Source organism: Anabrus simplex, chromosome 4, assembly GCF_040414725.1.
Source record: "Anabrus simplex isolate iqAnaSimp1 chromosome 4, ASM4041472v1, whole genome shotgun sequence".
Classification (NCBI taxonomy): Eukaryota; Metazoa; Arthropoda; class Insecta; order Orthoptera; family Tettigoniidae; genus Anabrus; species Anabrus simplex.
This window is the reverse complement of record NC_090268.1, coordinates 414,735,296-414,749,234: the sequence shown is the minus strand read 5'-3', so window position 1 is coordinate 414,749,234 and position 13,939 is coordinate 414,735,296. Positions and strand designations below refer to the sequence as shown.

Here is a 13,939-nt window from a genome sequence, read left to right as displayed (position 1 = left end):
CATCCTTGCACTTCTCCTTCAGCCATTCTTCCTTATCTACCTTGCACTTTCTATCCACTTGATTCTTTAATCACCTGTATTCTTTTCTGCCCTCTTCATTTCTAGCATTCTTGTATTTTTGTCGTTCATCAATCAGGTCTAGTATCTCTTGAGTTATCCACTGATTCTTAGTTGATCTTTTCTTCCTTCCTAACATTTCTTCAGCAGCCCTACTGACTTCATTTTTCATGATTCTCCACTCTTCCTCTATAGTGTTTCCTTCAGCCTTTTCATTTAGTCCTTGTGCAACATGTTCCTTGAAACAATCCCTCACACTCTTTTCTTTCAACTTGTGTAGATCCCATCTTTTTGCATTCTTTCCTTTCTTCAATTTCTTCAACTTTAGATGGCATTTCATGACCAACAAGTTGTGGTCAGAGTCCATGTCAGCTCCTGGAAAAGTTTTGCAATCCAACACCTGGTTTCTGAATCTCTGCCTAATCATAATGAAGTCTATTTGATACCTTCCAGTGTCTCCAGGTCTCGTCCACGTATACAGCCGTCGTTTGTGGTGTTTGAACCAAGTATTGGCAAGGACTAAATTATGATCAGTGCAGAATTCAACCAGCCGACTTCCTCTTTCGTTCCGTTGTCCCAATCCAAATTCTCGTACTGTACTACCTTCTCTTCCTTGGCCTACCACTGCATTCCAGTCTCCCATCACAATTAGATTCTCGTCACGTTTTACATATTGTATTAAATCTTCTATCTCCTCATATATTCTTTCGATTTCTTCATCATCCGCTGAACTCGTAGGCATATAGTCCTGCACTATTGTGGTGGGCATTGGTTTGATGTCTTTCTTGACGACAATAATTCTTTCATTATGCTGGTCGTAGTAGCTTACCTGCTGCCCTATTTTATTATTCATTATTAAACCGACTCCTGCATTTCCCCTGTTTGATTTTGTGTTGATAATTCGGTAGTTACCTGACCAAAAATCTTGTTCTTCCTGCCAACGTACTTCACTTATACCAACTACATCTAACTTTAGCCTATCCATCTCCGTTTTCAGGTTCTCTAACCTACCACAACGATTCAAACTTCTAACATTCCACGCTCCGACTCGCAGAATATCAGTATCCATCTTCCTGATGATCGATCGCCCCCTCTCGTGTAGTCCCCACCCGGAGATCCGAATGGGGGACTAGTTTACCTCCGGAATATTTTACCCGGGATGAAGCCATCATCAGTACACCATTCATACAGAGAGAGCTGCATGTCCTCGGGAGGTAGTTACGGCTGTAGTTTCCCGTTGCTTTCAGTCATGTAGCAGTATCAACACAGCTAAGCCATGTTGAGTATTATTACAAGGCCTATCAGTCAATCATCTAGACTGCCGCCCTTGCAACTACCGAAAGGCTGCTACCCCCCTTTCGATGAACCATTCATGAGTCTGGTCTCTCAACAGATACCCATCGGATATGGTTGCACCTGCGGCTCGGCTATCTGCATCATTGGGACACGCAAGCCTCCCCATCGCGGCAGGGTCACACGGTTCACAGAGGAGGCAGATAGAGATATCTCAGTGAAATGAACAGATGTTTTATTAGATTGTAAGACTGTAATATATGACAAACTTAAGGAAAGTGGTTTCTAATGATTGTGAATGTACTATTTTAATTGCTAGTGTAAAGAGCTGAGGATGATCCATGGATTGAAACTAGTATTGAAATTTAGATGTAAATAAATCAAATTTAGAACATATGTAGTATTGATTAGGTGGGAACATCAGAAAACTCTGTAACTGTGAGTTGTAAACCATCAATACGGAAAAATGAAACTAATCACACATGATCCCTTACATAGTGCTGTAATTTTTTGCTGCTTCTCCCTGTATAATGTATAAACATTTTTACTAGTAAAATTTGGGGATAATTTAAAATATTTGGAAGAATCAAAATAATTTAATAAAGCTCTTATTTTTTATTTTACACTCTACCAATTGAAACAGGAAAAGGTATTGTTATATGTAAATGTCTAGATTTGAAATATCTTAATGTATGTTTAAAATAATTGTGTAGCATACTGTATATCTTTGTGTAGTTGATTTTTTATCATCATCATCATCATCATATCCCCTTATCCAGTTGAATCCAGGCAGAAACAGGTAAGGTTCCTTTCCATTGTATTTTAACTTTCTGCCATTCCTCTGCCATTATTATGTTCCATAGTAGGCCCTATTGTCTTACACTAGTCTTAATTAGTAGGTAAATCTGCCATGATCTGATTCTTCCTCAGCTTCTTCATTTTATTTGTTTCATACAGTAGCCTAATCTGTTGGCAGTGGTGGTTAATACCTAACAAAGTTGTGTACAAAGAGCTAGAACCCATTACAGATACTATGCGTAAGAGGAGAGTGGGATTATTTGGACATATCATGAGGATGCAGGATTCAAGACTTCTGAAACAACTAGTACAACACAATCTTGTCTCAAAAAATACCACAACAGGATCAGAGAAGTAAGAGAGGATCTGAAGGAAATAGGCCTTACAACAGAAGACACCACAAATAAGATAAAAATGAATACAAAACTCAAGAATACAAACCTCCGCTTTACCCTTACACAAAATAAACCAACAGCACGCATATTTTCAACTGACGAAAGGGCACGAAGATCGGAGCGTCTGAAGAAGTACTGGGGGGACCGCAAAGCCCGAACGATCCCTTCAAAGAGACCTGAACGACGGACTGACTAAAGTCATCCTATGTGGTCATAAAAGAAGAAGAAGACGAAGAAGCCTAATCTGAGTTGGTACTCTTTCTTTATTCATATCTAGTCATATATAGAAAGATAGAAGCATGGGAAAAAACTTGTTATAAGATAAACACAATGATAGTTCAGCTTTGAAAGAGGGAGCAGTAGAAAAAGAAACAATGGCAAATATGAAGACACAAAAGGGCAAGGACAATCTTCACATTTTCATACAGTGCAGTCTCCAAATAGATTGGGTCTCTCCTCATCAGTTCTACATCTATTTCTTCTCTGCATCCAGTGAGCTTGCTTCTGCTTTCCAGTTTCATCTGTCGGTTGTTCTCATATAATTGTGCTCTTTAGCTTCTCAGTTGTTATCCCTCTGTAATTTAGGAAATTCTTTTTCTCTTTTCTCGAAGTTATCAGTAGATACTGTTATTACCATCTTTCAGTCCTCTAGATATTATTTTCTTTCCAAACTACTCTCAGTCATTTTGTCATATTCCAGTCACTTCAGCTGCCTCTGAGCATATCCACTATCACTTCATCCATGCCTGGAGCCTTGTCACTCTTCATCCTCTTCAGTACATCCTCCGCCCCGTTCCTCAAAATATCATCTGGTACTTCATGATGGAAGAAGGATCGACTGAAAATTTAGGTCAAATGTAAATATATTTTCTTTGTGTGCGTCTTTTTAATTGTTTAACTGGTAACTTTATTGTTCTCCATTTATGTTGTAAGGAAGTGTATGCAGTTATGGATTTTGTAACCAAATTTAATGAATTTTGACCATGTTGATATATTCTGAAAATTTTTTAATTACCGGTATAAACTGTCCATTTACTTCAATAAATGTCTGAATAATTTCTTTTTCTAAACTTAAAACAAACATTAATTTGCATTTTTTCTACAAAAAATATAGAATTTTTTTTTATCTACTAACATTTTTGCTTTATGCAGCATATTACATTTCCATTGCTTCATGCTGTCCCCACCTGGGCTCATTTATTAATGCAAACCGATACAATGAAATTGCAAAGTAGTCTCAAACAAAAACCGCAGTGCAATAACGTTTTCAGAGGAAAAGTTATCGTACATTCACACTCACATCCAGCTACTTAACCAGGCATCATGTACTCTCCGAAAAGGTTTGTGGCTGCTGCTTGAACCATTCCAGTTCTACAGCTTGAATTCGTAATCATTGTGGAAGTATTTGCCCTTAGGAAATTTCTTGAGAGTCCTGAACGGTGGGAAGGTAACAGCCATTGCTGTTGTAAGGATTCTTACAATAAACAGTATTGATAGGGTGGAAATCCTTTCTTATCTGTACATGTGTAATCTGTCAATACGAAAATGAAACTCATAAATCAGGATGGTTAAGAACCTCTCACAATTTCTTCACTAATATTTCTTATACGATTCTTGCAACTTGTGGACACAAATATACTTTCAATATAACAATATCTTCTTCACAGTAGTCTGAACTGTGCCAAAAGATATGCCAAACCCTGTTACAAGCAAACATAAGCTCCTCTGCTGATTCTCCAATACGGCATTTTTTACTATGCACATCAGTTATGACAGCATGCACCTGCCTAGGCAGTGTGTTTACTTTTGTCCGGAGAAAGCATGCCCAATTCTTCACTTTAGTCTTCAATACACATTTCTTACAATACTCAGTATCAATGCAACGAGGAAGTTCAATAGTTCACAATGAACTTCATGGCATATTCATACTGTTTTGACAGTTTGAAATCACTGCCATATTTGCTCACTGTCCACACAGCCAAACAAGGCACACCAACTGGCTCTAATTGTAGAATGTTGGTATATAGTTCTCTCCCTCTCTCGTGTTGTGACTGCTCATTGAGGTGCTCGCAGTGGAATGAGCAGTCAAGCCCGGATAGGTTTCATTTGATCCTGTCTCATATATAAGATAATGTACAGGGTGGGTGGGTGGGAAGTAGCTCCCTAATTTTAAATGTCCATAAGTTTTATAATTGTTGAGATTTATTAATGAAAGTTGTTTTGTTTTGTTACGGTATCCCTGAGAATACCCTGACCTGCAGTAGCATCTTCTTCCAGTTAATAACGAGATGGCAGGAAGGTTGACTTTAAAAGAGCACGCCCAGGTTGCTTCACTGTTGAAGTGTGGCGATCTGTAGCCCTTGTTCAGCGGTGGTGGCAGGGTGTTCATGGTCCTCATGCCACACTTGATGCTAAAACCATTAGGAATTGTCACACCAAGCTAATGACAACTGGGTTTCTTGTGGATAAACCAAGAAGAGGACAATCTTCGGTAGCGCGATCGCCAGAAAATGTAGCGGCAGTGAGGGAGTTACTCACAGTCCTGGTAAATCAACACGCCAGGCAGCTCGTGAGAGTGGAATCAGCAGGCATACAGTGTGTATTGTGTTAAGGAAGGACCTTGTCTGGAGACCATGGAAGCCCCATTATGTTCAGGAGTTATCATTGGAGACGATTGGTGGGATCTGTTCAAAAACATGACATTCCAGTACGTTTACGTCATTTGGTCGACAACGCAGGGCCAAATGTGGAATTTTAGTGTGGTACACACATTCTCATAGTCCTGAGAACCGAACACAACTTGTTCCGTGTGAAAATATTCGTTAACAAAAAACTTATGGACATTTAAAACTAAGGGAGCTATTTCCCACCCACCCCGTATATTGAGAGTATTCTGATGTTGAAGAGTGACAATGTTTAAATTTGTTTTGTTTTGTTTTCTTTGTTTGGTAATATTAGTTTGCAGTCAATTCAAAGGGTGAAAATTGTTATTAAGAAACATAACTTCTGAGTTTAACATCTTCTAATGTTCTCCCTGTTGTCATTCCAAGTTTAGTTACAACCTGTTTTGTTAATGGCATCTTGGTAATCTGTCATTCTAGTGAACCTTGGTGATGACCTATTTCCTTGTCTCATTCTTACATTACTTTTGAGTTTAATGTCATCTTCTCAGCGTTCTCCCTCTAGTCTTTCCAAACCTCTTTTGTTAATGTCATATTGGTGATCTGTCATTAAATTGAACCTGGTTGGTGACCTATTTTCTTATCTCATTCTTACATTATTTTTGGGTTTAATATTATCATCTCATGTTCTCCCTCTTATCTTTCCAAATCTCTTTTGTTAATGTCATATTGGTGATCTGTCATTCTAGTGAACCTTGGTGGTGACCTATTTCCTTGTCTCATTCTTTCCAAGTAGCCCATGGTAAGGCATGTTTTTTGCATTTGTTAGGTAAGTTCATGATATAAGTGTCCTTAATGTTGCAGGCATTTCCTTTAGATATGTCTCAGTATGGTAACCTGTTCAATGCCACAAGAATCCCTGAGGTAGGAAAAGATCGTCTCTTTCAGAACAAGAGTGCCAAACATACACTGGTCATGAGAAAAGGGCACTTCTACATATTCGATGTCCTTGACAGAGATGGTAAGATATTGTGCTCTTAACTTTGTCATGTTTCCATTGAGAGGACCATTACTTCACCTAAGTCCTGAATGTTCCTCCTTTGCTAAGTATGGCCTTGTCTTTGTCTCTGCTGGTTTGTGATTGTTTTATTCCTCGTACAAAATGTTCTTTAACAATGCTCACAATATTGAATCCTTGGAACGTATAAGGGTTGTTTCATTGAATAAAAGACTGATGTCTAGAGACTTGCACTATATATTTTGACAACATACATTATACCAGAATGACAGCATAGTTTGAAAGAGGCTACAAAAAATCAACCCCACCATTTATTCTCCCGTCACCGAGAGAACCGAACCTGATGTAAACAAAGAAAAATGTGTATCCGTATGTATCCATCCGCGGTCTAAACGCTGATTGGAGAATCACTGGGCTAGTTCCGGACACATGGCAGGAACCACGTGGGCAGTCTTGAAACTGTCGTTACTTCGCTTGACTGCGGCTACTACATCAGGATTAGCTCTACATAGACTGTTGTCGGATACCACTGACGTCAACATGTACAGTAGTTGACAGGCAATTGTGTTGTGGATTACGGCACAAATTATACTCACTGTCCGCGAAAAATAAACAACAATGAATGATACATGGCATCTCGATATTTAACATATCAGAAAAGAAAGATAGATTTGAATTTATGGCCGAAACGTAAATACGTAATAAATCAATCATAACAGCGCATGTAAGTAAAACTTCACACATTTAATATTCTAATCAAGTAAAATTCTAGCGAGGAACTTAGAAGAGGCAATATTAAAACAATAAAATGTACAGTACCGGTACTTTACCTAATCAGAATATGATAAAGGACGAACGCCTTCCAAGTAAGCGCTTCTTCGATTTCCCAGGTGTTCTTACCAATCCTTGGTGCAGTCGTTCGCTGCGTGCGGTATTAATGCTCCACTCCGAAACACAAGTGAAATCGGATGTCAGCTTCGTAAATCCTTTAAAGTTAAAGTCGGGTATTTCTTACAAAATTTATGGAACACATTCAATGCAATTGCCTTCTCCCCACTTTTCAAAGATTTCCCTTCGCGATGCTTAACGAACTCAACTCGGTGATCCACATTGCACAAGAACAAGTAACGTCTCACTCACTCACTCACTCACGCACTGTACTGCTTGCTTCCCAAGCTCACAGCTTAACAAAATGGCGGGTCAAGCGTGAGCGAATGCGTCCCTCGTGCTCTTCAATTTGAAATGCTTGTTTATTTTAAATAACATTGAATACAAATAGTTTTTTGTATATTTCTCTGACTTAAATTATTTGAGGAATTATATTTCGGATATTTTGCATCTAGGATCGCATTAGCGACGATGTGGCTAACGAACTAGTTTCGTGTCTCCGCGTAGGTGTCCCGCGGCAGCACTAATCAATAAACGTTAACCCAAGCACGCGCTTATGTTTACATCACGACTGGTTCTCTCGGTGAAATCTGTATAGACACCTGTCCCAATGCTGAACAAGTTTTCCTATACCTTCCAGAACAAAGGACACTGGTTGCTGGTTGAATCACTCTTTTTAGGGCTTTTTTTTTTCAGCAGACCAAAGATGTGAGTGTCATAAGGTGAGAGACCTTGGCTGTAAGGCAGATGATTCTTAAGACCCCAGCAAAAATAGCGCTGACTGTTCTTTGTTGTGTTGACATGTGTAGCTGTGGAGCACAAGCATACTTTGCGACAATTTTTCCAGTCAGAGAACCTTCTTTGCACAAGAATTGAATCAAACCATGTTTGTTTGAACATAACCATTAAAAAGAAACATTGCTTCATCTTTTTTCTGTGTCTCAGATTGATCATGTTCTTAGCTGTTACTAAAAATACTTCCACCTCTTGGATGTAATGCAGTGTTGCCAGCTGTGTGTTGTATGTTTCAGTTGAACAACCTGTATACATTCTGTATAAGTAGAGAATATCTCGTATTCTTCACACTTATGACTCAAGGTCCCTATGTGTGGTCTTGTCTTCCTTATGTTCTGCATGGTGGTTATTTTCTCGTAGCAAATATGTTAATAACTAGTCAGATGTCTTAAAGTTCTGTACTTGGTTTAAGTGGCATTCTGCTACCTGTAGCTGTTTCATGCCTATTTGTATTTTCATTGATTATAGAGGAATCTGTAGCGGTTTCATGATAAAATACAGAATATTTCCTAACCAACTCTTCAGTTGAGTGATTAATATGCTGATGATTTATCTTCTGTTGAAAGGAACTTTCTGAGCAGGGTTTTAAAACATATTTCTTCCATTTTCAAGCAAAAGGTTAGTTTTCTGTTTCGTTACAAGCGATTGTTGATTTTATTATTGCACTTTCTGTTGTATGTGTATAAGTCAGAAAATAACTTTTATTACTTTGAAACTAAGGAATACAGTTTGGATGGACTTGTATGATTACTGAAATAAAACTCAGTTAAGAAGATCCGGTATAATAAATTTTCCACCTAAGACGTGTGATATTTTTGGTTCCGTGATATATCATATTAAGATATAATACATTTTTCCCACTTCAAAATTTCCAGTTAAATAGTTCGGATTGTAGAACTCCTTGTTTGACAAATACACGTGCATTGAGGACAACATTGCTATTGCCACTCTGCCTTTATCACCCACACGCAAAGGGACTGAAAAACTACCACTAATGGTAACAGGGAAGTCTTGAAAGCATGCTGTTTTAAAAGATGACAGGACCTAACCATACAAATACATCAGTTACAAGTCAGCTTGAGTGATAAGTACTCTATTTGAAGAATGAATGCAAGCTCTGGATGCCGAAATGGGGATCCAGAACAGGAAGATTGTTGTGTTTATGGACTACGGTCCTGCTGGTCCTAGTGGTCTCAGTTAAAAACATTAAGGTAGGATTTTTTCCCGTCTAATACTGTATTGGTACTAGGACCTAGGAGTCATTAAGATATTGAAGCAAAGATACCGAAAAGCAGTTATGCACTGTGTGCTGCTACACATGGAAGCTAGCAGACCCATCAAGCAATCTCGTTTGGACACTGCATATCATTGCCACATTATGCGATTCAATGGAGCCTCTAACAATCTTAACATTGCTTCAAGAAAGCAGGTTTTGGTTGAGATACTAGCAGCAGCATTGTTATGGAAGTTGGTGACATAGAGCCAGGGTGCTGGAAAACTATACAGGAGCCCATTGTTTCAATTACTTCACTGCCATTGATGATATGGTAGTCGGTTATGACTGAGTGAGTTGGCTGTGCGGTTAGGGTCGCGTAGCCGTAAGCTTGCATTTGGGAGATGGTGGGTTCGAATCCCATCGGCAGCTGTGAAGATGGTTTTCCGTTGCTTTCCATTTTCACACCAGGTGATGAAGAGAGAACAGTTCTATGTAAAATAATGATGATGTAATTAAAAGTTTCTTCTGTTCTTAAAATGCGTTTCATGCAAAAATAATGACAGTTGATTCAGTAGAATTCAGTAAAATATATTAAGTGGAACAACAATGTTATTGAACTGACTGAACTGTTCTGAATTCATCACATTACATTACATCTAGCGACTTCTTCATCTGATGATGATTCAACATGCACTTATTTTAATTTATAAGTACCGTATATCATATGAGTGTGAATTTTATTCATGTTTTGTAACTTTAAGTATATTAATTTTAAGTTAATTCTAGGCAGCCTAATGCGGCCGAAACATGTTCTGTTATTTTAATGTGATGTTTTTACAACTTTGAATTGTAAATAAACTTACAGGTATTTGATTTGATGGAACCAATATACTAGTTTTTCAACTCATATAACACAATTGATAATATGGATCCAAAATGTAATTTATTTCAGTTCTTGATCTATTATAGCCTGAATGTCTAGTCATAACTTATATAGGAAGATGCAGCCCTGAAGGTGGTTTTCCTTGGTTTCTCATTTTCCATTTTCACACCAGGCAAATGCTGGGGCTGTATCTTAATTAAGAAGGCCATGGCCGCTTCCTTCCCATTTAAGCCTTTCCTATTCCGTCTCCACCATAAGACCTATTTGTGTCGTTGCAACGTAAAGCAAAAAAAAAAAAAAAAAAAAAAAAAAGATGATGGGAACACATAATAGGATAAATACTATGATTGGTCAGTGTAGTGAGAGGGAGCAAGAGAAAGAATAGATGACAAGAAAATGCAAAAGGACAAGAAAAAAGCTCAGCATCTTCACACACTGCCATTTTTACGTAGATGGGTTCTCTCCTTACCAATCTCAGTTCTACTTACATTTCTTCTCAGCCCTTGACAAGCTTGCTTCTGCTTTCCAGCGTCATCAAGAGGATGGGCTTTAAACACTTGTTGAGAGGCCATCCCATATTGATAGATCTTTAATTTTGATATTAGGAAAACTGTGCGAGTTGGCCGTGCGGTTAGGGTCGCGCAGTTGTGAGCTTGCATTTGGGAGATAGTGGGTTCAGATCCCACCGTCGGCAGCCCTGAAGATGGTTTTCCATGGTTTCCCATTTTCACACCAGGCAAATTCTGGACCTGTACCTTGGCCATGGCTACTTCCTTCCCTTTCCTATCCTATCATCGCCATAAGACCTATTTGTGTTGGTGTGACATAAAGAGAGAAAAAAAGAAGAAGATGGGAACACACAGTAGGATGAATACCATGATTGGTCAGAGTCGTGAGACGGAGCAAGAGAAAGAATAAATGACAAACAAGAAAGTGTAAAAGGACAGGGAAAAAGCTCAGCATTTTCACATACTGCCATTATCACATAGATGGGTTCTCTGCTTACCAATCTCAGTTCTGTTTACATTTCTTCTCAGCCCTCGACAAGCTTGTTTCTGTTTTCCAGCATCATCAAGAGGGTGGGCTTTAAACATCTTGATAAATCTTTAATCTTGACATTAGGGAAACTGTGTGAGTTGGCCGTGCGGTTAGGGTCGCGCAGTTGTGAGCTTGCATTTGGGAGATAATGGGTTCAGATCCCACCATCATCAGCCCTAAAGATGGTTTTTCCTGGTTGCCCATTTTCACACCAGGAAAATGCTGGGACTGTACCTTAATTTAGGCCATGGCCACTACTTTCCCAATCCTAACCATTTCCCATCCCTCCGAAGCCAAAAATCTTAGATGTGTAATTGCAATGTTAAACAAGTACAGTAACAAAAAAAATGTATGGAAAATGGGCAAGAGGAAAGGAAAAGGGGTGAGACATAAGGTAAAGTTGACAGTAAACAAACACATAAGGAGAAAAAGTTCCTAAAGAGTCTATATAAGTGAAAAGAACAAACAAATGACATTCAATTGTGTATAGCAAGATAGGAATATAAGTACAGTGGAACCTTGGATTGCGAGCATAATTCGTTCTGGCAACATGCTTGTAATCCAAAGCGCTCGTATATCAAAGCAAGTTTTCCCATAAGAAACAATTGAAACGCGGATGATTAGTCCACAACACAAAAATATTTATTCGCATACCATTTCTAAAACAAAATATAATGTAAAACAAATTAAAGTGCACTTTACCTTACAATAGAATCATTGTTGGTGTGAGGGAGACGAGTGATTACAGGAGAAGAGTTACTGTGAAGCACGAATTTCACGAACGGAATCACTGCTATCTGTTGGCTCACTGGAATTGTTTCATTTTCGTGCAACTTTAACAAGGAACCTGTCCAATGACTGTTGCTTTTGTCTCTTTTTGATGATTTCATGAAAATGTGACATTGCATTGTCACTGAACTGACTCATCACTCGTACTGCTATTGCCTTATTCGGGTGGTGTTTTTCTATAAAATATTGCAGCGTTTCCCACATTTTTCACTTCTCCCGAATCTCAGTTGAAGTGAGTGATTCCATTGACTTTTCCTCCTCCTCTTCCTTGCGCGAGATCTCCTCTATAACCTCCTCCTGTTACTCGCGATGCACATCTATCAGTTCGTTGGTGGACAGTTCCTGGCTATGTTCTTCCACCAACTCTCGAATGTCCACGTCATTCTCCTCCAACCCCATGGTCTTCTCTAACGACACAATTTCATCGACAATTGGCGGCTCATTTTCACCAACAATCCCCTCAGTCACATCCAAGAACTCAGTCAGCCCACAGCTTTCCACAGGGGGAAGTGAGAGTTCTCTTTGCGACTCCACCCCAGGCTTTATTGATGATCTTCAGGCAGTTCACGGCGGGGAAATGATTTCTCCCAAACTCTCGGAGGGTAAGGTTTGTTCCTTCGGTCACTTCAAAGCATTGCTGAAATAGTGCTTTCGTGTATAGCTTTTTGAAGTTCGAAATGACTTGCTGATCCATAGGCTGGAATAGTCGAGTAGTGTTGGGAGGAAGGAACATAACCTTAACGAACTTGAATTCCTCCAGTAAGTCGTCCTCAAGGCCTGGAGGATGAGCAGGAGCATTGTCCATAACCAGCAAGACTTTGAGCGGCAGATTATTTTCTGAAAGGTATTTCTTCACCACAGGACCAAAGACCTCGTTCATCCATTCAACAAAGACACAGGGGAGGGGAAAACCTAGGCACACGTGACGCTCGTATTGTGGAACCTCATTCGCTTATCAAGTTACAATTTACTTAAAATGTTTGCTCGTCTTGCAAAACACTCGTATACCAAGTTACTCGCATTCCGAGGTTTCACTGTATAGGAAAGGAACAAAAGATAGGATGGGAACATGAAAAGGAACACTTATTAGGATGAGCATTAATGCAGGTCTGTGTGTTTCGCTTTCCTGTCTGTGATCCAACTTTTCCCCCTCACAACAGCGAAAAATCTACTCACTATAGCGGATTGTCGTTATATCAGATTTTTTGTTAAAAAAATTTACAAAAACCTGTAACCGCTACTACAGTGGTTACACAAAACAAAGCACTAAACACAGCAAAGGGGGAAGGTAAGAGCAACTACACAATATCAGAAACCACTACACACTCAGAGAAACATTAGCTGAAATTACGCGGAACATACGTAAATATCAGTAGGGCCAACTAGTAGAACAATAAACCAGGAAAGTGGAAGGAACTACGACCTACCGAGGGCATGGACATGGCTTAGGTTGCGGTTTCCGAAATAATTCGCCGTGATCCTTAAATTTGAAAAATATTATTTACAAGTGAAATTTTACAAATACATTCCGAACAAAATCCACCAACTTGCAACTTACGAATTATATTATCTGTGATACCATTACTTAGAGGATCTTTGATAATACCTTGGTACAAGTTCAATATTTCAAACCAACTATACATCTAGTTACAAATCCAGTTGTACAATGCAATTTACAGTGAAGTAAACGTACTCTCCAAAACTCTAGCAAGAGACACTGAACTACCAGAGGCAAACCGCAAGGTAAATATATTAAACTACAATCTACATATTTAGTGAAACAAGAAAAGGGAATGCCTCGAAAACAAACCGGCAAGTCCAGCTGAAAAGCTAAGGCGTCATAAATAATTAATTTGGCGAATCTAGGTTAGGCTAGGGCAGACTCCTATACGAAATAGCAACCGAACATTATGGAAATTTTAGCTGGAACGGAATTCAAGAGTGCTTACCCGAAGGTGGCCCATCCCGTTAGCGAGGCGTCGCACACGACGTAAAACTTCAGACCAAGACAGACTAAGGCAGACCAGGCCAAGACTCGACAAGACAGACCGAATTATCACGAACGCTGCCTCGCTCTCTATATATAGGTAAACCCTGGCCTTGGAGTAGCCAATCAGAATGCACGAGTCCACCTATGCCCACCTAGGT

General features: G+C 39.2%; 1 protein-coding gene across 4 annotated transcripts in view; it reads left to right on the top strand.

Moving 5' to 3' along the window:
• Positions 1-13,939, top strand: part of CPT2 (Carnitine palmitoyltransferase 2) — a 118,053-nt gene that overhangs the window by 28,183 nt on the left and 75,931 nt on the right. For all 4 annotated transcript variants that reach the window (XM_067145874.2, XM_067145873.2, XM_067145875.2 and 1 more), the window contains exon 6: positions 6,029-6,185. In XM_067145874.2, the coding sequence (XP_067001975.1) occupies positions 6,029-6,185 (157 nt within the window). The remainder of the gene's footprint in view (positions 1-6,028; positions 6,186-13,939) is intronic.